We start from the raw sequence: 26054 nt of genomic DNA on the forward strand, positions 1-26054 counted from the left end.
TACTACATACTAGAACAACAGAATCTTCTATTCTAATGGGAAAATCTAACAGAACTCCCTAGATAAGTCAAAAATGGAAGACAGGCAGTATTTCATGTTGCAGTGAGAGGTTCTTACAAAAAATGATGTTTCTTTTAGTATTGGGTCATTAGCACAGTCTAAAGGACCGAGGGAGGGTGTTTTTTATTTGAGATTTTGGTAAAGGTGCTTTTGGTCATCATCATCCTACAAATAATGAATGGGATAAGGGAGGCAAGTGTAGCTTAAAGCTTTGCTGTGTAGCTTAAAGCTTTGCTTCAAAAGAAGAAAATAATAATAATAATAATACTATAAATAATAGTATTTAACCCTCAAGTTGTGTGTGTATGTTCTGAGAATTGGGGCCATGCTTTTTGCCCGTAAGGACGATAAGAGATTTTCTGTTCTTCTCCTTTATTTCTTGCTGCTGAAGAAACCATCTTTCATGTTGAAACATCCCACACTTAACAAAGGTGAAATTTTGAAGCAAAGCTTACAGTGTCTTTCCCTAGATTAAAGCTGACAACAAAGTTATGGGGGTGTGTGGCTTTGAGTGGCTGTTGAGATAAAATAGCTAAATAAGGAAAAAAGTGACGATTACCTATAATTGCAGAGAGGTGCGTATCTTTTTCCTTGGTGGACTTGGTTTGGATTTCTCTAGTTCTGTTGAGCATCCGGAATGCATGTTACGTGTGATGTTTCACCTTAGACTTGTCACCTCCATTAGCTGAAACCTGTAACAATACGAATTAACACTGCAGAACTGTCTTGCAAGGAAGGAGGAAGAACCATTGTGGAACAAAATGCAGATTTGGTATAAGTCTTCTGATTTGGTTGTTAACAAGTTTGAACTGGGGAATGACATGGCAAGTTTCTCTGGTTTGAAGTGTCATTTTGAACAGGAAGGAAGAGAAGCAGGACAGAGTGAAATGCCATACCCAGCAAGTTCACCAACAGCGGTCATCTCATTCACTTGGAGCTGTAGAGAAACAGGTTGTGGGAGACTGTTGAAACGTTCAGAGCTTCTGTGATGGATGTTTTTGGTTTCGTTACTAAAATTCTGTAAACCTGTATCTGTCAGGGCTCAAAATTAGAGTAGGGGCCCCAAACCACTTCACAGATAAAAGGTTTCCAGCAGGAATGTGTGGCATCCCTTTAGGTGTCAGCCTTAATTTTGAGATCTGATCCTGTCTCTAGGTGCTGCCAGCTGAACCAGCACTTCATTGAAAGTGAAGGAACACAGTCTCATAAAATTGAGTGGGTCATGGGGATTGGTTCTGTGAAATTGGGTAGCCTGACATTGGCGAATGCACAAGGCTATGAACAAGCCATCCAGCTTTCCATTCTATGCATTAGAAGCAATGAGACTTCTGGATGCTAGTGTGCATGTACAGTAAGGAAGCTGTCTGTAAATACTCTCCTGCTCACTGTCCCTTCCATGAAAACAGCTTAAAGGTTTCTGCTGCTTAGGTTCTGTGCTGCTGCCTAGAAACCTGAGGCAGTCCAAGCAACATCAGCATGTATCTGGATTGCCCTGGCTTCTACAGCTTTGCGAAATGTGACACAAATACTCATGAGGAGACTTGGGTTGCTGTTTACAGGACCACATGCACGCTGGCAAAATAGAGGGAGTGCTAGGAGCAAGGTCTGCAAACCTCCTGCTTGGCTGGGGACTATTTAACCTCCTGTCCTTGCTAGTTTTTGTTTTTCTTTGTTATTATCATTTGCATTCATTGCCTGTTGCAGTGTGATGCCATGTAACAAATAGGAAAATAAGACCTTCCCCTGTAGGCTTTATGCTCTGCTACACAGGAGGGATGGGGCATGAATCAAAATGTACTCTGTAAGTAGTGATCAACATGCCTGGCAAGGTCCTAATCGGCATACTGGGGTCCCTCGTGCATTTTGGCTGTGTTGCTGCTGGCAGTGCTCTGCTGTTGTCGGCCAAGAGGGTTAGGGCTTCATTTTGATGTGTGTTTCAGGAAGCAGCCGTGTTTGCAGAAGAGTAAAGCTAGCCTCTGGGAAGGACAAACTGAAGTGGTGCTTTTGTGCTTACAGGATTTCTCACTCATAAATAGCCCTTCTGAACTAGGATATCATCAGTCTCGTGTAACAGTTGTCTTGTTTTTCCAACTCACATTTAAAGTTCTGTCCTGCTTTGTCTCTTGAGTAGTGCAGGCACTCTTATGCTGCATGGCTGCCTGAGCAGGCTCCAGGAGAAGATGCTGCAATCAGTGCAAAGTAGAGTAGATAGGCAGGGTACATGGGACCATGCATCACTGCCACTGCATTGTCAACCCTGCAGTTGTCTGTAAATCCACGTAGAATTGAGCTTCGTGTACAGCTTTGTTGAACATCTGGCATAATATTCCAAGCCAGCAGCTGCACAGGATTTGGGAGCTGTATTTTCTTTACATATTGTACTTGTATAAACAATGTAAATTGACTTTGAGGCTGATGAAAGTGGAAGTGTGGAGTACTTTCATTTGTATATAGGTAATTTTCTTATGCCTGCAGATGTAGGTTACAGATTCATTTCAGTTTCTTTAAGTAAAGTTTAAGAAAAGAGAACCAGAGCCTGTACCAGGGGGGTTGGAGCTTGATGATCCTTCAGGTTCTCTTCCAACCCAAGCCATTCTATGATCAAAATCCTTCAAGCAAGTAAAACTGAATAAGGGAACAGAATTGTTTTCTCTACTAGTGCTCAGAGTGATAGACTTGCAGATCCTTTGTATGTAAGGGATATGTCTGTTGTGTTTTCCAGTATATTTGAAAAAGATCCCAATGGAGTTGATTCCACCGTGAGTTCCAACCACCGGACCAGAAATCTCTTGGAGTTCTCAGCTAGCAAGGAGCCCAGCCCTGCTCACAAAATACCCATTGACATAATTTCTGAGAAGATTAACAGGTGAGATGAAGACTTTTCGTGTGTTTTAGGTGGCAGAGATCAATGATGCTTTTTCAGCTCTTCTGTTTGATTTTTTTGCCATGTTTTTTATTTTGGCTTACGTGGTTAAGATACGTCTTAGTATCTTTTCTTTCTGTTCAAGCTGTGGTGCTTAATTTCTTAGTTACTTGAGTAAAAATCGGAGAAGTTAATGGCTGAGAGTTCAACTTAACTAGTACTGTACTTCTTAAAAAAATCTGAGTCCAACCTTATGCTTACCATTATTTAATTATATAGTTGCTTTAAAGTTCCTCAATCTCTAGCACTCAATGCAGAAATGAACGTATAATTGTCTCCAGACTGAAGTCTGGCTAATCCAGCTCATGTTTTCCACTTATAGGATCTACCCTATCAGATTGTCCCTTTCAGTAGAGTATTTTGGCTGGTTGAACAAAGCCAGGCACAGATGTACAGAAAGCTTTAGTACTACCATGCAGAAAGACGACAGTTAATCACAAACACTTTAACGCTGTAGCCATGGTGAGGGCTTTGTGTCCTGTGTGGCACGTTTCAGACCATAACTTATGTGACGTGGTTGTAAGTAATTCTTCTAGGAGGCTGCGCTGGTGCGTGTGTACCTCCTCCCCTTCTTTCACCGTTTTTTTGCAAGCAGTGAGCTCTTTGCTGCATGTTCTCCTTTATCACTTTTAGATACGGTAAGCAGGAGAAGCAGATGAGGAGAAAAAGGTAGGGGAGCAGGATGTGAATAAGTCTTTCATAAGGTCTTACAACTGATTTTTTTAGCCTGTAGGAGCTAAGTGTCTGTCAAATTCATGACGACTAAGGCTGTTATACCTATACCCTCTCAAGGCAGGACGTTATGGGTATTTGGTGATAAACAGTTAAATCACTCAAGTAAACCAGATAACAAAGGGAAAGGAATATTATTCTTTGTTTCGTTACTGAAAGTTCTAAGAATTTTTGCATTGAAATGCATGTTCTTTTTCACATTTTCTCAAAGCTAAGCCAGCTGCTGGAGGCTGTTGGAGATGTTTGGGAAAACAGTCCTCTCTGTTTGGCTTTAATATAGTTTCTGGCTGCTACAATGTCATATAGTTTCTATTCTTTCTATCTGCATGGTTTAAATGGCTAATAATATTCGTGTATTCCAATGGCAAATCCTTCATAGCTCTGGAATGAAAGAGAAAGTTGCCTCTGCTGAGATCTCACAGTTTGCATCTTATGATGAATATTTTATGGGCTGCAATCCTTTTCAGTATCTGGCCTGTAAGGGAAGAGATTTTGGAACTGCTAATGCTCATCTCTGTCCTGTGTTGAGAGCTACCAGACTCTTCTGGGGAGCTGACTAAGACCACTGTATTTACCAATTTTAAAGGTTTTATAGGAGCAGCCATAGCCTTTGGTTTACCTTTGGTTTACCAGTGGTCATTTTCTTTTCTCTGGGTTTGCTCAAAGTTCCATGGAAAACTTCTAAGGGTATCTTGGTATCTTTCTTTTCCCCAGATATGATAATTCTGTGTCTGACAACAAAGCATTGATGATAGTATCAGAAGAACCACTGTTGTATATTACACCTCCACCACCACCCTGTCAGCCCCTGATCAACCGGACAGAGTCACAAAGGTGAGCACATGACTTTTTTGGAGCATTTAAGCTACCATTTAGGTGAGTGGACAAGTGGCTTTGGGCGATGCTGTTCTTCATTCACAGTATTCATCCAGTCTGTGAGCAATGTCTCTGTAGGTGTCTGCACTGTCCAGTGTCTACTACTATGGAGACAGGAGATCCACTCTAATCTTTTTAATCTTCTGATGCTTTTAGCAATGATTTTCACTCAGTATTCTCAATGGTCACTTAGCAATAACTGAACAACAATTTGCTGGCTGCCTGGAGGTTTTTAATGACTTCAGAAAAATTTCGTATGTGGAAGCATTCACAATATGGAAATCACAGACAACTAAAAAGAACATCTGTCACATATAAGTAAAAGATGGTCTCCTACCCTTCAGCTTCTGATACAAGCAAACTTAACTTGTCATTGCAGATCTGCTTTATTTATTGGTAGGAGATACTTAGCTCCATTTTTTTTTCTGAAGAGAAAATGTAATTTCTCTAAATTTAATTCCATTGTGCTTTGTCCTTACTTCCTTAAATTTGTTAGTGATATTTTAGCTTTCTTAACCAATCTTTAATCTAGATATGAGAATCTTTTGATTTTAAATTTCTGTAGTCTTTCCAGTAATTTCATAGAATCATAGAATCACCAAGGTTGGAAAAGACTTAAAAGATCATCCAGTCCAACTGTTCACCTATTACCAATTGCTCCCACTAAACCATGTCCCTCAAAACAACATCCAGTCTTTCCTTGAACACCCCCAGGGTCAGTGACTCCACCACCTCCCTGGTTAGTCCATTCCAGTGCCTCACCACCCTTTCTGAGAAGTAATACTTCCTAATGTCCAGCTTGAATCTCCTCTACTGTAGCATGGAATCATTCCCTCTGGTCCTATCACTAATGATACAAGAGAATAGACTGACTCCACCTCACTACAACCTCCCTTGAGAAAGTTAAAGAGAGCAATGAGGTCTCCCCCGAGCCTCCTCTTCTCCAGGCTGAACATTCCCAACTCCTTCAGCCTCTCCTCATAAGGCCTGTGCTCCAGACCCCTCACCAGCTTTGTTGTCCTCCTCTGAATACGTTCCAGGGCCTCGATGTCTTTTTTGCAGTGAGGGGCCCAAAACTGGACACAGTACTCAAGGTACGGCCTCACCTGTGCTGAGTACAGGGGAATAATCACCTCCCTGCTCCTGCTGGCAACAAGAATTACTGTTCATCAGGCAGAAGAAAATACTGCATCTGCTGTGTTAAAACATCCATAATTCCAATGCTTTATGGATACTTAGGCAGTTGGACTCCATAGTCTTCATAGGGTTCACTCCATCTGAACCACTGTGTTCTATTATGAATTCCCTCATAATTTGAGGGAATTTTCCCTCATAAACTGAGTCTTGCAGTCATTCTGACGTTAAGAGATAGTAAGGCAGAAGAATACTAAACTGCTGTGTCTTTTAAGTGTTCTCTATAATTAAGAAGTTCTGCCACTGTTGTTTAAAACATCTGTTCATGCTGCTGCTTTTTTTCTTTTTTCCTTGCTTTGTTTCTAGGCTGAATCATGAACTTCGAGGATGGGTTCATAGACATGAAGTGGAAAGAACAAGGTCTAGAAGGAAGTCCAATAACCAGCATCAGAAAGCACGGGTTATGCAGGTAGGCATAAGTCACTCATGAGTCAGTATCACAACAGAATGAGTACATGCATCTCTACAAAACCTGTAGATTCTTCACACCATGTACCTACTGTGTATAGTATCAACCCCTATTATTTGTTTCTGATTAGACTGGCCTTGTTAAAACACTTACCTTTTGCTTTGTCTCAAGCTTGGCTGCTGCTTGCCATTTCATTTATTCTCACCAGTGGAAAAAAATATCCATGTGTTGTTCAAGGTCACTCTACCTCCTTAGACATTCCCTCTACTACAGCTGTGCATCATGTTTTACATAGTGCCAAACTAAGAAAATGTTTACTGTTTTCCATTGGTGTCATCTTCTTTTCCCCCTTTTTTCAGAGCTCAGTTAGTGAGAAGGTACATTCCCAGCTAATGACCATGCCTTACACAGACACAAGCCTCAGGTAAGGCAAAACAACTTGTTTGTTATTGCTTTCTACTTAATAACTTTGTTTTTCACTAGCAGCTGATAAGTGCCAGTTTTCACTGCATTGTCAGGTTTTTTCAGTGAGATGCATTTATTGGCCTAATTTCTGTACCTCAGTGGTTAGCTGCTTCTTGCAATTCAAACTACGCATAAAGGAATATGGTATCAGAGCTTTGCTTTTCCTGGGTCTTTCTACCAATAAATCTTAAAGTCTTTACTTCACTCTACAGGGTCTTTTTCTAGACAGATTTCAATCTGCAAGGGAAGATAAAAAGCAGGGGACAGAAGTATTTCATAAGAAAGTTTCTAAGTGTCAGCAGTCCAATAAGACAACAGTTTTACTGTCTTTAAGAGTAAGAGCACTATAGTTAGCAGCAAATATATTATTTGGATGAAGTATCATTACATCTTATATATATGTTTCACTTCATCTCCTAGTTTTCCTTGCTGATAATTCGAACGTACTAATTTGAAGTTTCTTGACTCTTCTTCACCTTTACCTGCATATGTCCTGTCCTTTTGCTGGAGGATGGGGAAAAAATGGGGAGAAAAGCTTAAGGAAAACAAAAATTCTCTCTCCTGTATTCTCTGTGACAGTGTTTAAAAGGATCTCTGCTTTGAAGTGGCAAGGAAGAGTAAGGAAAATGGAGTTTAAAGTAGACTTTATGGAGAGAAATACCTGAGGTATTGCCACTGACAGTGAGGCAGCTGCAGCCCTTGCCATTTTCATTGCAGCTTTGAAAGCAAAATCATCCTGGAGAAAAGCAGTGAGCTGTAGGGAGGTGTTGTGGAAACAATGCTGCCAAATTCTGATTTGTCTTGACTAATTAAGTCAACAAACAAACAAAAAACCTGCTTTTATAGTTTTATGGGCAGATGAAGGACATCCATTTTAACTGAAAACTGAACCAACAAGCTTGTCATTATAGCATAGGGTAGTTTAATATATATACACCTGCATTAGTCTTGAAAGAAATGTGTCAGTATAATTAAAAACAGTCTGACATCATGCAGCTCTGCATGGAATATTGTACTGCGCTCAGAATTAAGTGAGGTACTTTTTGTGTTGTCTTTTTTTTCTTCCTGGAGGACTGATGTTTAAATGAAGGAGACCATTGAGTGAGTCACAGCAGTTACATGCTGTGACTGTCCTGGAACAGCTGAGAGCATAGAAAAGACTTCCAGTTTCTCCCAAAGACATCAGTTACTACATGCTCTGTGAAATCACAGAGTAGCAGAATAATTTAAGTTATTAAGGGATCTCTGGAGAGATCCAGTCCAACCTCCTACTCCAAGTAAATTTAACTTCAAAGTCAAGTCAAGTGGTTCAGAGCAGTGTCCAGCTGAGCTTTGAATATCTCCTGAAGCAGAGATGCCACCAGCTGTCTAGGCACTTGTCCCAGTGCTAAACCACTATCACTGTGAAATATTTTTCCCCTGTAGCCACTTGGAATATTTACTGTAGTAATTTGTGGCTATTGACTCTTACCCCTTCACTGTGCATCTCTGTCAGAAGAGTCTCAATCTCCTTTACATGTTTCCTGATATGTACCTTAAGTACATATAAACATCTCTGAAGCTCTTATTAATGAACAAAATGCCTTTATTTATATTCTACTCTCAAGACTTTTATTCAGTACTTCTTCTGTGATTAGAAAAAGAGTGACCATTGCCTTGTAGATCACCCCTGCTGGTGACCTATAAAAACTGTGGTTCTTGATGCTTAAAGCACAGTGTCTACAGCTTCACTCCTTAAAACAAGCACTCTTGCCAATCACTTGTGTTCTGTAATGCAGAACAAAGCATCCTTCTAACTTCAAAAGCGAGAAAGATTCATTTATCCTGAAATAAATAGCCACATTCAGCATCACTGTTTGGAGATGCAGTTTAATACACAGTATTTCCTGTGATATTCTGTTACTAAGTGTATAGTTGGAATTACAGAGTAAATAGCCAGAGGGTATCTAAAAAAAGACTCGCCAGTGCTGAGGCTTTCAGTCAAGATGGATGCTCACCAATGTTGAAGCTCACCACAAAAACTCTACAAAGGAGCAATCTCCAGAAAGAGATGCTGCCTTAGTGGTGGTCAGCCCTTAAATGGGATCTAGTCAAGCTCCAACCCTTCCAGGAGCACAGCTGAATTACCTTCACCTGTGCTCCTGCAGCTGACTCCTTGCTTGCCTCAGGTGGTTAATCAGAGGTTCAGGCTGTGATCAGCAGTTAACCTTAAACTAAGAAACAAGTAGCTTTGAGCCTGTTTCAAGTCCTGCATTTCTCCTGTCCTTTCATGAAGCAATCTGTGGTGGGTACCCTTAAATGCACAAAGGTCAGCATGGTATAATGCCAGTAATCTGGTAATACCTGCAGTTCTGAACTAGAGATAGAGATGGAACTCGTTTACCTTGCTGAAGGCCCATTGGTTTCCATCTACTTTGTTGTTCCATCCCGTGGCTGGATTTCAAGTTATAAAAGGCTGTTTTCCAGATCTAGCTGGATCTTCTTCAGTGTGGGCGAGAAAACGGAACTGTGGGACCTATTTCAGTTTTCAGGATGCGTTTTACGGAGCAACACGTGGGAGTTACGTCTTTTACCACAGTAGAACTTCAATGCTAAATCTCAGGGGTATTCCCATGGGCCTACGTGTTTTTAGGAATGAGCAATCAAGCTCAAATTAGCTTGGGTCTTTGTTTCCTGTGTGTGAAGGATGCAATCTGATTCTTCACTTGCGTAGTTTTGCTGATGAGGGTGTACAGAATAGTGCTGTCTACTCTTGATCCCCAGGATTTTCACCTCCCCATCTCACTAAGAGAAGCATGGTTTGGCAGCTGCGCTCCTATCTCAACAGGGCCAGATGATCAGTAGGAGCGGAGAGAATGATGGCCTGCTATTACTACCGCTCAAGAAAATCACTTGATGATAGATTTGAGCCTTGTTTGAGGGGCGTAGTTATGTATAATTTAGAAACATACCAAAATAATCTATATCAGCCAACATAGCTCAGAATCTGGGTCAGCACCAGACGGCTTGGGGAGGAATAGTCTCATCAGTGTTTTTGCCACAAATACTGCAAACAGATAGTATGCTATTAAAGTGGGAAAGAATTAAAATGACTGGTTGGAGATCCAGCTAATGGTTTGTCTAAGTACAGCTTTCCAATTTGATTAAATGTGGTATTTTTGAATGGGAGCAGGATGATAACAAAATGTGCTGGGAATTTCTCACCTTTCCAAGATAAACAGTGGATTGCATGACTTGCTAGCGTTTTCACACAGAATGTGTTTAACAGTGTATTTTCCTTACTGTATTTTTTCCTTTTTTGGGATATTTAAGATGGGAATTGAGGAAAAGATAAGCCAGGATTACATGAATGCTGTGAATGTCTTCTTTTTACCCACTGTCTAAACTGAAAACGGAGAGCAAGTCTTTGAACTGACCAGAGATAGAGAGAGGGTGGATGAGGGAGAAGATGAGATCGTCACATGAGAAATTCTGTTTGTGTTTAACTTTACACTCCTACACTTCAGTAGATCTCTGTATCTAATACGTTTCATGCTCCTTCAGTGGGTAAAGAGCTGTTGTTTTTTGGAAAGCAGGTGTTTTAAAGCCATTTTCTCGCTTAAGTTAACTTTCTTGTGTCTGAAATAATTACTTTCTTCCCTTCTTTATTTCAGCAGGAACTCAGGGAATGAGCTGCAAGTGTATTACGCCTCTCCGAGGAGCTATCAAGACTTCTTTGAAGCTATTCACAGAAAGGAAGATACATTCTATGTGGTGTCATTTCGCAGAGTAAGTGAAGCAGTTGTTCATTGCTGGTCTTTTACATGAATCCTTCACTCTGATACACTGTGTGTCTCATAACAAGAGATGTTGTAGTCAAACTTGATGCTAAACTTGCTTCTTCCTAAGTGATGGTTCACACTAAAATGGCCGGATTGTGGTCTTCTCAAATATGCCTGTCACTGGTAAGAGTGGAAAGGATGTTTTGCAGAAAACATTGCAATACAAGGGCAATACAGCATGGGAACGTATGAGAAACCCAGGGACAGGGGAAGCAAGATTGAGGTAGGGGTATCTGAGGGTGTGAGAGGCTGTCTGCAAAGAAATGGTATTCCTCTTTGCAGTTTTTGAAGGGAAACAGCGATGTGATTTTATCAGGTAAGCAGTAGGTAAATTCGGTGTATTATGTGTGAGTTTCTAATGGGACTGATTCTGAGACACCTTTATTGAAAGGTTAATATTGACTGGCAGAGTTCATACCTTAAGTTAGCGAGTTGTTCACCCTCATCATAGTTATAGTAGGAGTACTGAGCCTTGAGATTGAATAATTTTTTCAACACCGTCATAAAATCCTTCAAGGCCAGTATGTGATTCCTGCTGCTCTGCAAGAATTCCAGTGGAGGGTTTCATCTCTCTTCCTGTGCCTGCTCATTTTTCCAGATGTGCAGTGCTTCTATTATGGATTATGCAGGCAGGGAGGAGATTGAAGAACACAGGGACAGTTTGGAGAGAGAGTCTGTGCATGGCCATGCTCAGGAAGCTCTAAAGAGGCAGAACCTTCTTGTGTGTATTGTAAATGTGTTAAGAGCTTTTAGCGTGTGTGTCAGTATGGAGGCACAGAGCTGTGCATAAAGGCATTCAGTTGTGCGCATGTACCTCATTGTATTGTGGTAGTCAGTTCTGGTAAGTGCTTCAGGATGGTGTGAACGGGTATCTTACTACAGCATTTAAGGAGTTGCTTCTGCAGGGTGCAAAGTACAGGACCCTCAGCCCAACACATCCTGTGTGGATGTTTCAACTCTCTATTAGTATGGAGTGTTCAGAAAGTATCACCATCTGTTTTGTGTCATCTTTTGAATTTTGCTTGCCTTTTTGAACTGCTTGCTATGGGGCTGCAGATGTTGCTAGCACCGAGGCTTGTTTTGGCCTACAAGACAAATTACTTGGAACCCAGAAATGTTTTATTGTGTGCTTCAGTGGCATTCCAGGTCCCCTTGCTGTGGCTGCCCAGAAGCGTGAGGCAGGTAGTGGCAGCTGTAAAGCACTGGAGCAGGCTGCAAGGAAATGGGAAGTAAAGGAAAGATGCTCAGACAAAGGGAGTTCTGCAGGGCTTTTTGCTATTGCCAAACTGGCAAATAATTGGCCTTGCCAATTTCTTCCTCTCAGGCATTTGTGATTTTCAATTTGAGACAGGTGAGCTCTTGTGCAGTTGTACAGGACAGGCTTGTGCTACAGCTTTGATAGGCACATTCTCACATCCACAGCACACTAAGCAACAGTAAAAGCTATTTTAAAACTGGAATTCTGAGCATTTGATGACACTTTCTGTGCTGAAAAGCTGAGGGGTCTTGGTGCAAGGAAAGCTACCAGAGTGAAAAGGTGCTTGGGGTCTAGTGGTGGAAATCATTAGAGCAAACAGTGGTTCAGGCAGCAGCTGGTGGCTGGGAGAATCTATTTCCTTTGTTTTGTAGAGGTCCTGATGAGTTCTGAGACTTGTCTGTAATGCATATTTGGCCCAGATGTGAATCTGGGGTCTTACCTTGCTAAGCCTCCTGCCTTGCTATTTTGTTGTTGTAACATTAGAATTGTTATATACATGCTTATTCTCAGCTAATGTTTGTCTAGGACCCAGCAACACCATATTTCCTCATCATGAAAGTGTCCTGAGTGATAGGAGGCAGGAAGCTGGTGGCTGTAGCTACAGCAGCTCATTCACACACAAGCAATCCTTGCCTGAGGTCAGTGGAACCCCAGCAATGACAGCAGCTGGTATTGCTCCTGTGACATTCTCAGCTGCCCTCTTTTGTGATGGCTTCAGGCATGGGCATGGACAGGGTGGCATGCATATGTGTATGCTTATGCAAGGCCAGGACGTTGCACATTGCCAAGTCTCCGGTGCCTGTTTAAGAGCACTGTATTATATGCACACAAGAAACTCAGTTATGAGGTGGGATGTCCCACAGGAAGCCGCTCTTGTGGCAGTAGAAGAGTGCCTGTGGCTACTATTCAGCCAACAATACTAGGCAGAGCATCTTCAACTCCTAGCAAAGCTGGTTTGCACCCTGAGTTAGAGAGCTGTGTTTCAAAGCTGAGAATGGAAATGTCTTCTCTTGCTTCAGCTGAAGACTTCTCTCCCATATCTTTGAAGGGAAGATAAACAATTCACAAATCAGAATGCATGACTTCAGTTTCCAGACAGTGATAACAGTGATGGCATGCAGATTTTTGTTGCCTTTTGCATAGATACGTTTGTCATACTGTTTCTGAAATGATTATTTAGAAGGGAATTGCTGGATCTGAGATGCTATTTCTTCCTGGCTCAGGAATCTTCTGTCAGCCTGCCCTGTATATATCAATAGATGTACATATATAAGTAGGTTTGTGTAACACATCCTTCTTTGGTGTAGTCTGCAGTAACTTTCTTACTGTGTGAGATATCTGTATTTAGAAAAGATTGAGGCAAAAGAAAAAGAAGTAGTGGTACTTTCGTTAGGATTAGGCTTTTATTAAGGGTTGAATAGAAATATGAGATTAGTTTCCAGTGTTGGGATTACTAGGTTGTGTCACAAGGCTGGAATTTTGTTATTAAACGCTTGGCATGTTCTGCTGTTCTTTCAGCTAACAACACAAATACAGCCAGCACCAGGCTGTGCATATCCTGAGGATGAGTAGAAGGGAGTGGAGAATTGATAATAGAAGTTTTTTTACTGGAAACACAAAGTAAAAAAGCAGAACAATGTTTGTCTAATTCCTCACTTTCTGTCATGGCTATAGTCTACCTGAATGCGTGTGCTGGTACACAGGTTTTGTTTACACTGTATGTCCTGGTAGTTGTCAGCTTTCATTTGGACTTAGCTATCCTTGGAAATCAAGTGAGCCTTGTGCCACAGAATTCCCATCGCTTGGCTCTACTCTCTTGCAGGGAGAGGTCTGGGGACTTTTAAAAACCATCTATGAAGTTTATTTGGTAGCAAAGCTGTGGGTATTTTTGTTTTATATATGCAACGTTGTCAAATCAAAAGCAGTTTTATATACCACCTCGTTTGTTACTTTATGGGGAGAACCTGATCTTGTGACGAGTTCTGCCCGGAGGCACTTTCAGATGGCTGGCCTGGATTGTTTGTGATTGCAGGCAAAAGGAGCCCTGCAGGGCTTAGGCAGCACCAGCTGGGCTTCAGCCAGGGGTGTCCTTCATCTCAGCACTGCTGGCACCGTTTTCTCTGGACCCTGTTCTCATTTCACTGATGGTTAGGAGCTGAGAGGGGGCTGATTTCCTCATAAGGTTGAGGGGCAGTTCCCTTGTGTTTACTTGCTCATTTACCAAGGTAGAAGTGATGCCTGGAGGTGATGGGTTTTGTTCTCCTAGCAGGCTGTTGGGCACGCAGGTTCTCCCAAGTGTTTGGTAGGTTGTTATACTGTTAGCAGAAGTATACAAAAGGACAGGAATCATACAGTTAGGAGACCCAGAGATTGGATTGTTCTGGTACAGGTGATATGAGCTTTAGAGCTCCAGAGATCCCTTCTACCCCATGTCTCTGGGATGCCCATTCTTTGTGCTCTGTGTGTAGTACCACGTAACCCAGTGTTTGACCCTGATCTGAGTGCTGAAATGTAATGGTTTTTTGGTGAGTTTTCCAAATACTCATACTTGAAGGAGCTGTGCCTTCACTTCCCTGGATCTCTGAGAAAATGGCACTTGCTAGGACTGTCATGCATCTCTTATATGGCAAGACTCAGCTTTCTGAAGGTGTAAGGTTGGGCACAGTCATCCCTGAGTGGTGCTTGGTGGTTCCTATAAGACTGAATTTCTCATGCTCTCTTCAGCTTTTTCTCTCTGTGCTTTGGAAGGCTTGCATGTGCACATACCACAGTTGGAGCTGGCTTTTTTTCCTTTTTATAAGGAGGTCAGAGGAAGATAAAAGTAGTACTTGGACCAAGTAAGACCATACACGAAGAAGGACTTTCACTAAAAGCCCACAAAATTTATTTCCTGCCATTGCCAGGAGACTCTGTAATGTCATTTTTTTAGCCACAAGAAATATGTAGCTGACAGCAAGCAAAGAATTCTTGAACGAGGTCAGTGTTTTCTCCCAGCTCTGCCAGGCCTCAGCAGCCAATGTCCCTCACAGGCAGGGCTTGTCACAGTTTATTTCTTGAGATGTTAACTTGCTGATTTCATTATTTCTCCAACTTTTAGGAAGCCCTTGTGTTCAGCTTTCCCTTAGTATTGCAGAAACTGACACTTAGCAACATAACAAAATGCGTTACCTGGTATTCACACCTGCTGTCCCTCCAGTGCTCAGAAGCTGTGTGTTTATGCCACAGACCTAAACTGTGTTGCTTTGGGTTGGCTTTAAGAGTGTGTTCAGAGCAGAGCAATCTGTGCATTGAATAGCAAAAGCAAGTTGCTGTGCGTCACTGAAAAGAGTGCCACAATTGGAGCTCTGCTGCTAACTGTAGCCAGGAGAGATGGATGGAGATGGACACCTTACTTTGATATAGTGATTTGTAGAGATGTTCGGAAATACTGCTCTTAGCAGAAAAGACCTTTTGGGGGTGAAAAACCAGTCTCTGACATGCTGAGTTTTAATTAGGTTCCCTCACCGTCACTAGATGGAGGCTGAGTGGAGATCTGTCATCTCCCTGGTGTTGAACCCCTTTCTTCATTTCTCCCAGGTCTAAGAGACACAATTCAGTGTCAGTAGCTTTGCCAGCAGCTTTGATTTCTGCCCATTGACGTCTCTGATACCAAGCCTGCTTGATCTGTTCTAAAATACCAGCAGAACATGGCTGTGGAATTCAGGTCTGTTGAGGTAACATGCTCTGTCAGCTGGGAGGAGAGGCACCTGGCTGCCACTGCAGTCATCCTGTGAGCCTGGCACTGCCTGTTGTTAAAGCTGTCCTCTTTCCAGAGCTCACATCTGTTTTGCCAGAGCATTCAAACCTTGCCATTTTTTCTAGAATTACTTTGTTAGCTTACATATGTAGGAATGAATTTCTGCTGGTGGTGGCTCCAACTGAGTCACAGATAACTGCACAAAGATTGCTGTGAAAGCGGTAGGAAGATTTGGTACTATCATGTTCAGAGGAGGTGAACGTTCCTGCTGGTTGAGCACAAAAGGTAAGAAAAGAGCATAGGATTTTTCTGAGGAAAATGTTGTGTTTCCTGGCAAATCTTAGCTACTTTTTAAAACACGAATAGCTAACAATTTGAAAGGCAATTAAGTAGATCGCAGAAGAAAACAACCCTTCTAATTTACTTTGAACTGCAAATGCTGCTTCAAATCCCCTCAGTTCTATTCTGTGGTTAGAGGCAGAATCCCCCCAGCTCCCAGGGCTCAGCAGTACATTTCAATCTCATGGGAGGCTCTGTCAAGGATGCTTGGCTGACATCATTATAGGCTCATTAAGGACAATGGCGTTTGTAGCATAAGCGTGTAATTACTGATATTAATGGAATCGTGGCTTAAAGTCTGAGCTGTTTGGGGATTTTTAAAAGGCCGCTAACATTCCCTTTCAGTAATTTCTCTATTTATTTCAAAGTGCAGATGTCTCCTGGTATTAAAGCTTGCCAACTGCATTTAATGGCAGTGCACATACAGTGCTTCATAGTATGCTGCAGTAAAAAAATGGATATTAAAACTTGATTCTGGTTATTGCATGTTAGAGCAAGGGTAATGCTGGCCCTATGGAAATTGATGGCAAAGCCATTACCAGCTTCAATAGAACCAGAATTTCACTTTGCAGATCTGCTTCAGTTCTGTGGTACATAAACCATAGAGCTTCAGACAAATATAGTATTTGAAGATGTGAATATCTGGTCCTTGAAGGCAGCATCTGGAACAGACATTTAAGGATTCCTCCAGTTGTGCAAACAAGCTTTTACAGAAGTGATTAAGGCAAATTTAAATGAGGGCTATTTTCTTTGTCCATGTCTGTCTCACACACACAATATGTTAGAAATAAAACATCTAATTTGTGTTTTGCTTTCCTTGGTAAGAAGCTTGTGTCATGTTAATTGTGTTTTGGATGATGTGTTATTTTCAGGCAGCAAAAAGATTATAGTGTGTTGAAAAGGAGAGGAGACCCTGCATTTCCAGTGGGTCTGAGAGACATTCATTGCAGCCATGGTCTCCGAGCAGTTCTGTGCTGTATGCACTTCATAGAAAGGCAGCTAATGTTCAGGTAGTAGCAGTGCTGTTCCCAGTGTTCCACAGGTGTGCACAAGAAAAGCAAAGCAATAACAGTCATTTCAGTTGTCATCTGACCTTGCTCTTCTTGCCAGTTAGGAATCATTTCTCTGTTCTGCCATGGGCTAAGCTGCTGTGAAGGGCCAAATCATTGCTGCTGCATGATGTTGCTTGGCTGAGATGCTTGTGGCAGTACTTTGCTGTGCTACAAACATAGTTTTGGTTGTAGTTTGAACTTATTCAGGGAATGTAAGCAAGACAGGTTCCAGTTCATTGCAGATTTGATGCCACGTGTGTCCTGCAGGCAAAGATGAATTGTATTGAGTTGGCTTCAGATGATGTTTCATATCTAGAAGTTCAGTTCTAGCATATTTTTCTCCTATTTTGTTACATTTGTCAATGGGTGTTTTGTCACTGAACTTGTAGTTTTCTTCTCCGGACTTTCTTTGTGGATTTTAGTGGGTAAGGTTGTATCATTTGGTCTCCCATTCAGATAAAATGCAAGGATGAGACTTCTGAGCATTGCTGCTTCTAAAAACAAAGTATCTTCTTTGTACATCTGTGTTTTGTGTATTTGCAGCTGCTTGCTTGCAAGTTAAAATACAAGGTTTCAAAAGATTTTAAAAGCTCCCATTTCTTCTATGAAACCCGACCTAAGCTATTGAGAGAAAAATGGCTTTACCATAGGAATTTAAGATGATCTTCTCCTGTATAGTGTACAGACAATGAGAGTTACATGTACTGAAAGACTCAAAGCTAAATGTATAGTATCCATCATAAAACTGTTTGGCGCTTACAAAACAAGGGTCACCCTTTAGCCTGTGTTCTCTATGGAGCTGACCCTCATCTCTGGAAAAGATGTGAGAAGGAAAGCATTGTGTGTGGTTGTGCTTCATCATGCCCTGAGCCTCACGAGTAAGCCATTGTCAAATTAGAGCTGCAATTTGCTTTCGAATTTGAAAATCATTTATGAAAACCTCCTGTTTCCATTTAAGCACCACTAATGAGAATGAATCCTGCCTGCTACATGATTTGTTACCAGTTCTCTTGGCTAAACTGTGCGTTCCCTCCATGTCAGAGAGAATGTTCTCCTCCCATAGCTCTGGTATCCGTCTGAAAATGCAAAATGAGTTTTGCTTTTGGCCTTTCTTGCTGCCATCTTCCCTAGCATGGAATATTTCTGGTAGGCATGGTGTCAGGGAGAGCTGACTTGTCAAATGTGATGGGAAGAAGAGGGTTCTCTGTGGTCTTCTGAGTACTCAGCTAGGAAATGTTGCTTTTCGTAGCAGCTTAGGGCTGTTGCTCAATCTAAAAGTCTTCAGAATGAAATGTAATAATCTGAGATTAATGGTACTGTATGGTGTACAAATGGCCCGACTTTAATCCTGGGATTATGGAAATGCATTCTTAAGAAAGCAACTCCAAGTTTTAAGTAACAGCTCAGAGTGGCATTTTTTTTCCTGTAGATAAAGACCAGTGATTCCTTAGAAAGCATTTCTTTCAGAGCCTTATGGGGTTTTCCAACAGAGCCTCCAGTAGTTCCTTGTTTCTCATTGCTGTTACTCTGCAATGTCTGGAAGTTTTGTCCTGCCTTGAGAACATACTCTCAGTGGTACAGAAACAAGAGCCATGCATTTGCTTTGGAGGGCAAGCATCCAGGAAAGCCGGCCGAGGCAGACAGGGGAGCAGGAGCCAGGCAGTGAGGTACCTTGGATTTACAGAGCAGACACCAAAGAGGAGCAGCCAGCAAGTACCAGCTGCACTGCAGCCTCTTCCGGGCAGCAGCTGTTTGGCTCAGCCCAATACAAACAGTGGTTAGGAGGACCAGAACAAGAATGCAGAAGCGTTCCCAAGGAGGGAGGTAATGCCCGTAGCATCAAGCGCGGTTTTGTTTCATTTGGAAGTGCCTGTTATGATGTTAGCTCTCCAAGACATTTTGGATGCAAAGTCTTCGTCACTCTGATTTTTATCTCCTTAGTGTCCCTTTGAATCCCGCTGTCCTCCAAATAAAACTGAGAATAGATGCAGTGTTGAGGACATATATGTAAGCACAGACAGCAAGTCACTTGAATACATCTGGCATGGACCAAGAGGCACTCTTGACTTTTGTGTGCATAGTCTTGAGTCGTTTGTCTTCTGTATGGTTGCTGGAACTTCATGAAACATATTAATGCTGTCATTGAACTTCTCTCAGCCTTATATGTCCCAGGCCTAACTAATACTTTGTTATTTTTAAACTAGTGTTTGGAAGGGCAACATACACTGTAGATAATTACAGTGAAAATAGAACGTAGTGCAGAAATCATCTCCAAAACCCAAACTGGTTGCAGACAGATGTGACCAGTAATAGCATACATTTATTCAAAGTCTGCTGTATGCTTGACAGACAAAGAGTTGTGGGCAAGAAACAGAGGAAGATTGTTGGTTTTGGAAAGCCCCTGTATAATACCCACTGCTTGTGAAATAGATGTGGAGATAGAATAGAGAAATAGAACTAGGAAGTGTGGGAGGAAGAGCGATTATAAAGTGGGAACTGTCTCACTTAGGAGGAGTGGAGAACAGGCATTTGCCAACAATAAAGCGTGCAGAAGAGTGAGATTGTCCACAAACAAGTAAAGGGCTTTGAAGTACAGCACACAGTGGAAATGCAGCTCTGAAGCTGTCTCTCCTCAGGAAAGAGACCAAATTTAGTAATATTTTAATAGTGCCAGATAGCTTTTTTTCTTCAATGGTAGCACTGCATTCTTTGAAACAAATTCAGCTGAGATTAATCAGAGGAGTTCCCAGAAGGGAACGATAGACTCCTGTTATGATCTGTAGCAGTATTTAATTATGGAATCGATGCTATCTGGGTTCTAACTAAACTCCATAGCTGCAGTAACCAGTTAGGCTTTAACTTAGTGTCTGGTAGGAGTGAGTTCTTGCATGAAAGAGTGACCTTCATGATCTTTCACACAACTTCATTGACGGTATGTGCAGAGAGCACCTTGAAATACACCTGCTTGTTTTCTTGTTTGAACTTCATGCTTTCACAGCTTCAGAGTACTTCATTTTTTTTCTTATGGTTGCTTTAAGTTTTTGTCTGGCAGCCCTACCTGGATTCTTTATAAAAGTACAATGTGCATCATTCAGGTCTTCTTGGTTTCCCTAAGCTCTGTGTGTGTGTACACAACACAAATCCTACCTTTTAGCAGATTTTAATCATGATGATAGTCTTACATCTGAGATGATTATTTAAAGTCTTACAAACGCATTTAGAGTTAATTCTGGTCAGATGGAGTTATTTGCTTCCAGTCGGGGTTAATCCTTTTGCCAGATTTTTAGCTGGCCAACACACAAAGCTTATTATCTGAATTAAGAGCCCAGGTGCTATTATGAGTGCACACAGATTATCACCAACTCCCACTGGACCAAACAGAACTCCTGAGCCTTCCAGGTTTTATTTTTAAGTCAGTAACTCCTAGGGTAGGAGGCGTGATGAAATGAACAGTATGTTTTTGTTTTTAAACTATACTAAAACTTAGTAACTGTCTTTAAAACTGAGATTAAAACTCAGAAGTTATTCTGTGCTTATGAGGCTTGTAGCCTATCTACTGGGATGGAAAGGCAGGCTGCAGAAGTCTGCTTTGTTCTCATAAAGGGATCAGAAAAGGGCTTAGAGGACTCTTTGGCACCTCAGTCTCCTTTCAGAGACTCCTAGAAAGCAGTAGGTCCTATTCTCTGAATGCAGGGGGGCCCTTCCATACAGTTGTGATTATGCAAAGGCAAGGTAGATGGATAGCCAGAGGTTATATAGGAAAGACTCACCGATGCTGAGGCTCACAGTCAAAATGCTCATCGATGTTAAGGCTTGCTGTAGAAACTCCACACAGGAACAATCTTCAGAAAGAGATGCTGCCTTAGAGGTGGTCAGCCCTTAAATGGGATCTAGGAGAGAGGTAGAGTTTCCACAGTTGAAGGAGAACATGGTTGGGCTGATGATCAATTTTTGCAAATTGAACACCAGCCCTGATAAGATCATTAAACATCTGTTTTTGGGACACCCTTATGGGTCCCAACTGAGGGGCTCGTGGAGCCGGCCTCTTAGCTTTAATTACTGGCAGAACTTCAGCCTCTTCCAATATTTGGATGTTACATTTAGTCCGCAGGCACTCCATTTCTCCCAGATTGGCCACTAACTGAGCTGCCTGCATTTTCCCATACAGCCCCACTATGTTTTTATCCAAGCATCAGGATGGGTCTGTTCCAGATGTGTATCCACTGTAGCTAGAAGATCTTTCAGAGAATCCTATATGGGAGCATTCTGTCTTTGTTCATAGCAAGAGGGGCACACAAGCAACTCAGTGTCTGCACCATGGGAGGTGGAAAAGGCTTGTGTTAAATCACATCTCCTCTTTTCTAAGAACAGTCGTGAGTGCTTGAACCTGGAGTTTTTGATCAGGATCAGGAGCTCAGGAGCTAAACAGGGTTGGAAAATAGCTGTTTTGCTGTCCCTGGCAGTCTGGGGCCTATGTCTTTAGCAGGGTATCTCCTTCACATTAAGAAAATACATCATGCGCTTCTCTTTGCTTTTGCTAAACCATGTGTTTGGTACGTGCTTACCAGCTGTAACTTTCCAGCAGGCAACCAAGGTGCTGTTGTATGGGAAATCACAGTTAGAACCTCTGATTAATCAGCTGAGGCAAGTGTTGGGTCAGCTGCAGGAGCACAGGTGAGAGTAATGTAGCTGTGCTCCTGGAAGGGGTGGACCTCGACTCCACCTCCTCTAAGACCTCATTTAAGGGCTGACCACCACTGAGGCAACACCTCTTGGAGATTGCTCCCCAGTGGAGACTGCCTCAACTTTCTGGTCAAGGCATTGATATTGGTGAGTTTTCTTTACTAATAACCTTTGACTATCTACCATAATCTTTGTTAACATCTTTATATTAGCCACCCTTACAGTTGTATACTGCATAGGTAACAATTTCCTATTCTCATACCAACATAGAGAAATGTGGATGCAGAAAGAAAAGGAAAGTAAAGGTGCTATTGCTTGCAGAAAAATGGGTAGATGCAATGCTTCTCTTTGCGTAAAATTCTAAGGTAGTTAATTGTGGCTCTAGGAGAATAATAATAATAATAAATTGTGAAGAATTATGCTTGCACATGTAGAAAGGAACCATTTACATTCACACAGAACACGGAGGTAATACTGCAGGTGCTGAAAATGGAGCATTAACCCAGCTGGGAAGTCTCTGGCAGCCTTGTGACAGGGTATGTCTGTTATAAGTGTCATGTTGGTTTATTGTGATAATCCAGGACAGGAGTTACCCACAGTGTGTCATTTGTCAAGAGGTTAAAGCAAACATGTAAAAAGTGTGTATGCAATCCCTTCTTGTTATCTTGCATGTGCAAGTCTGTAAGCAAGAAAGTAAGCATGCAAACTTCTTCATGGAGAACAGTCTGATGTCCTATATGTTGTCAAATAATCAGCATTTGATTCCCTCCAGCAGCCCTGTCCCTTCTCCTGGCAGGTGTAATAACCATTACTGTCCATCATCCTCCTGCAAATTCAGGACCTCTTTACATGGCTCAAAACCAACAGCCCTTATGACTTACGAGCCTCTCCAGGTCTGAGTAGTTGATATAAGAACTTGCCTGTTGGCTTATAAAAGTCGATTCCTGTAACTAACTTAATTTCTTAGGTAACAGGAACCTAAGAATAAGATGGGTCTGGGTTAAAAGAAAGGAAAAAAGCAAGGAACAAAAACAGAATTAAAAACAACTCTGAGTCTCAGCTGTGGCGCTTTTGTCTGATTCTGTTAGAAATTGCCTTTACTTGCTTGTAGCACTTGCTACATCCTGCCAAAGACTTGATGCACCTACTTTGTTTTGTATGAAATCACACTATTGAATTTGACCCATTAACAACAAGTTAACGGGTGCCTTGTCTGTGCTTCCCTCCCAGCAGTGGCCGGTGCAGTTTTTCTAGGGCTGTGTGCACTCTAGGTATGCTTGTAAACACATTTCTGTGTGATCATAGAAGTGGAGGGAAATGATCTGCAGCTTGGGGACTGCCTGAAGTTCACACTGCCTTTGTGCAGGTTCAGGGGTAGCTCTGCAGAGCCAGGAGTGGTTCAAAGGGCGAAGAGGAATGTAAGCAAAAGAGTGCGAGTCCACCAGAATGGAGCAGCATGAAGCTTTTACTGTTCTCTCTATCCCCTCATGTTGCAGGCCTGTTTAGTTAGATGTGAAACCTTTATCACAGGTTGAAATTGTGTGGGTATGGGCCATGAAACTCAGCCAAAGGTGACTTAGAACCTCCAGGAGCTCTCGAATCAGCAGGAAATTCAGTAGCCTGCAGGGGTGTACATCAGGTGATGCTAATCATATTTAAGATGTATCGTGTTCTCCACACTCTTCCTGTTCTCTCCTACAGCTGATGGTGTGGATAAGGAAAAAGCTGAGTAGATTATCTATCTTGAGTTAACTTCTGGCAGCAGTGCTGGTGGTATCCTGAACAGGGGGAAGACATGGTGATGTGGTTGGAAACACATAGAAATGTCAAATTAGCAAAATCTACATGCAGTAAAGCGGTTTGATTGCGTTATGTGAAACTAGAAGCTTAAGGCTCTTCAAACTTCCTTGTGTCCTGTGCTGTCTGGTATTTTCATTGGTGTGTTGGGGTGATAGAATAGAGGCTGTGTGTATTAAATCGGTTCATGACAAGCTGAATGGGTCTCCAGCTGTGCATGAGGAGGGGATTGGAATGTAATGCCTTCAAGGTGCTCGATGCTCCTCTGACACTTTGCAGGCGCTGTGGTGAGTCCATGATGTTTAGTCTTTTTGCGTGGGGTTAAAACTACTGCAGTAGTAAAAACAAAACATAAAAGAGGGTAGGATTCACACAGGAGCGTGGTTCAGAGCTCTGTGTCTTCAGGCTTATGCAATTAATGTAGCCCATGTAGTCAGATCAGGTTGTTTTGCCTGAGCACTCGTCAACTCAGTACCTAGGAGTTCACCAATGTACTTACTTGTCTAAAACCATTCAGACATCATTCTTTGAATCTTCATTCTGTGATTAGAATTCCAGTCGATCCTTTCTTTGTCCTGAAAGTCTGATGACAGAAAAGGCCCTCCTGGTTTCTCCCACCTATCCCAAACACCTACTGCTGCGTGGACTGAATTTCCTTCTGGGGGTGCCTCTCTCCTTCAGATTCCAAAGGGAGCCCAGGCAGCTCTGTCAGGCAGCTAAAGCTGGAAAAAATTAATCTCGCCTTAAGTGGGGAGATGAAAGGCTCCTATTTGCTTGAGCCATTATGTTTTAAATGTGGTTAAGAGTTGGCAAGTACTGATAGAAGAAAACATATTGCTCTCCAGGAAGAGCAGTACCCCAGGGACTATCAGGCCCACTCTGCTATAGCTTGATGTCTTTTGAGTAGCGTGTGAGGATCTATCTCCCTGCGTATTTATCTTCCAAAAGCTGACCTTTCACTCTCTTTAATGTGGTGCCCGTGATGTGGCTCAGCCAATTGCTGCAGCAAGCAGGCACTTGGTCACATGCGCTGTCATGAGATGTGTGTGGAGTGCAGTGCAGTGTTCCTGCACCTCTTTACACCCCCTGGATCAGCCCCTGCTTATCCTTTTATCAGTCAGGCTTCCCACACAATCCAAGTGAACTGTTGTCACAGGAGAGAGCTTTTTCATAACAGCTGTTTTGGCTGTGAAAGTTTTGGTCCCCAAGGTGCCGAATGGGGCTTGTATGAATTCTCAGCACTGCTCAAAAGTGGAGGATGCCTTTCCTGGCCTGGCTAGGTGAGCTGCTTCCAGTAATACCAGTGAGAATGTGTGTCGCTGCCAGAAGGAAGAATGCTGTTGTTTCCGTAGTGGTGCGTGCTGGGGTGCATCCCTCCCTGAGCCATTTAATGTTCTCAGAAAAATAGCCTATGGAGAAGCTGAGCTGCTTTTCTGCAATTTATGGAGGTCAGGGGACTTGGAGGAGCCTGACAGCTGCCAGAAGCTGGCAGAGGAAAGGCATGAGGACTGAGAAAGGAAGAAGGAAGCCTCTTCTTCTGGTGCCCATGAGAGGCTGAGCTGCTCAGCTCGCTGTTGGTTGTGCTTAGCTGCACTAATTAGGGGTGTCTGTAGGTAGATCGGGGGTGACCAGGGAACAACGCCCAACGTCAGGCATCCAGATCCTTCTTGCCACCAAGTGTGAGTTAATTATTTAACTTATTTATGCCTGTAAGGGCTCTTTTCCATTGCGTTGTTTTCTTGTTTTGGTGTCAGGTTTTGTTTTTTTTTTGGGGGGGGAGGGAAAGTTAATGTTTACAGACATTTTTCCCCTTATAAAATGAAATCTGTTTCTAGAACTGATTTACGTCTTCCTCAGCAACACTAGAAATTCAATCAGAGCAGGCAGTTGGCAACAACTCTGGACTCAGAACTGAGATTTAAAAGTGAAATTCGGCTACAGACTTGAAGAGGAAGAAGCTCGTCAGGCTGGGGTAAATGTAGGTCGAGCAAACTAACAGCCAAAAAAAATGAAAGGAAACTTCATCTTCACATTCTTGATTTAACTGAAGTAATTAGTAACAGAGGTGACAGCTTCTTTGACTGTATAATAGCAAATATCTCTTTAATTAGAAGAAACTATGAGTAGTTGATGAATCCTCAGCCATACAGATGTCCTGGGATCTGCAGAATGAGAAACATCTTTCCAACAAGCATTGGTAATGCGATCCACATTGCACAGTTTATAACACTGCCATCAAATTTCAATTCAGCCCAATGCATCTTGATATTAAAACCTCCTTGTCTCCGAACTGACATTTTAAGAAAAACAAAAGGCAGCTTGGATTTGGAGCACCAGCCCTGGCCCCTGTGCCAGACCACCGTCCAGCCATCACGGCGTAGGAGCTTCGCCTGTCCCCGGTGCCAAGACGTACAGAGACCCACCCAAGTCTGAGCTGAAGTCATTGCAGAGCTCTGGGTAAATCTAGGGGATTCAAGGAAAAATGCAGCCTTGCTGCTTGCTGGGAGGAGCGTTTGTTTCCTTGTTGTCTGGTTGTGTTTCCTCCTGTATCTTTTACTAAGTTTTGTGGGTTTGAAAGTGGTGTCCCCATTGTCGGGAGTTATTTAAAGGCATGTTTTTATTCAGCTTTACCAAAAGGTGGAGAGAGTAGGAGATCTACATAAATAGGTCTACGTAATTATGTCACATCTGTGCAGGTGACTGTAGATG

The 26054-nt window shown here is 42.3% G+C and overlaps 1 protein-coding gene across 2 annotated transcripts in view; it reads left to right on the forward strand.

Moving 5' to 3' along the window:
• ATF6 (activating transcription factor 6) overlaps window positions 1-26054 on the forward strand; it is a 69512-nt gene that overhangs the window by 19419 nt on the left and 24039 nt on the right. The window contains exons 10-14 of one of the 2 annotated variants that reach the window (XM_015869466.3): window positions 2783-2926; window positions 4430-4549; window positions 6092-6194; window positions 6554-6618; window positions 10313-10427. In XM_015869466.3, the coding sequence (XP_015724952.2) occupies window positions 2783-2926; window positions 4430-4549; window positions 6092-6194; window positions 6554-6618; window positions 10313-10427 (547 nt within the window). The remainder of the gene's footprint in view (window positions 1-2782; window positions 2927-4429; window positions 4550-6091; window positions 6195-6553; window positions 6619-10312; window positions 10428-26054) is intronic. The other variant, XM_015869467.3, reaches the window with a different exon arrangement.

This window comes from Coturnix japonica, chromosome 11 (genome assembly GCF_054131305.1).
Source record: "Coturnix japonica strain WE chromosome 11, WE-NBRP24, whole genome shotgun sequence".
Lineage (NCBI taxonomy): Eukaryota > Metazoa > Chordata > Aves > Galliformes > Phasianidae > Coturnix > Coturnix japonica.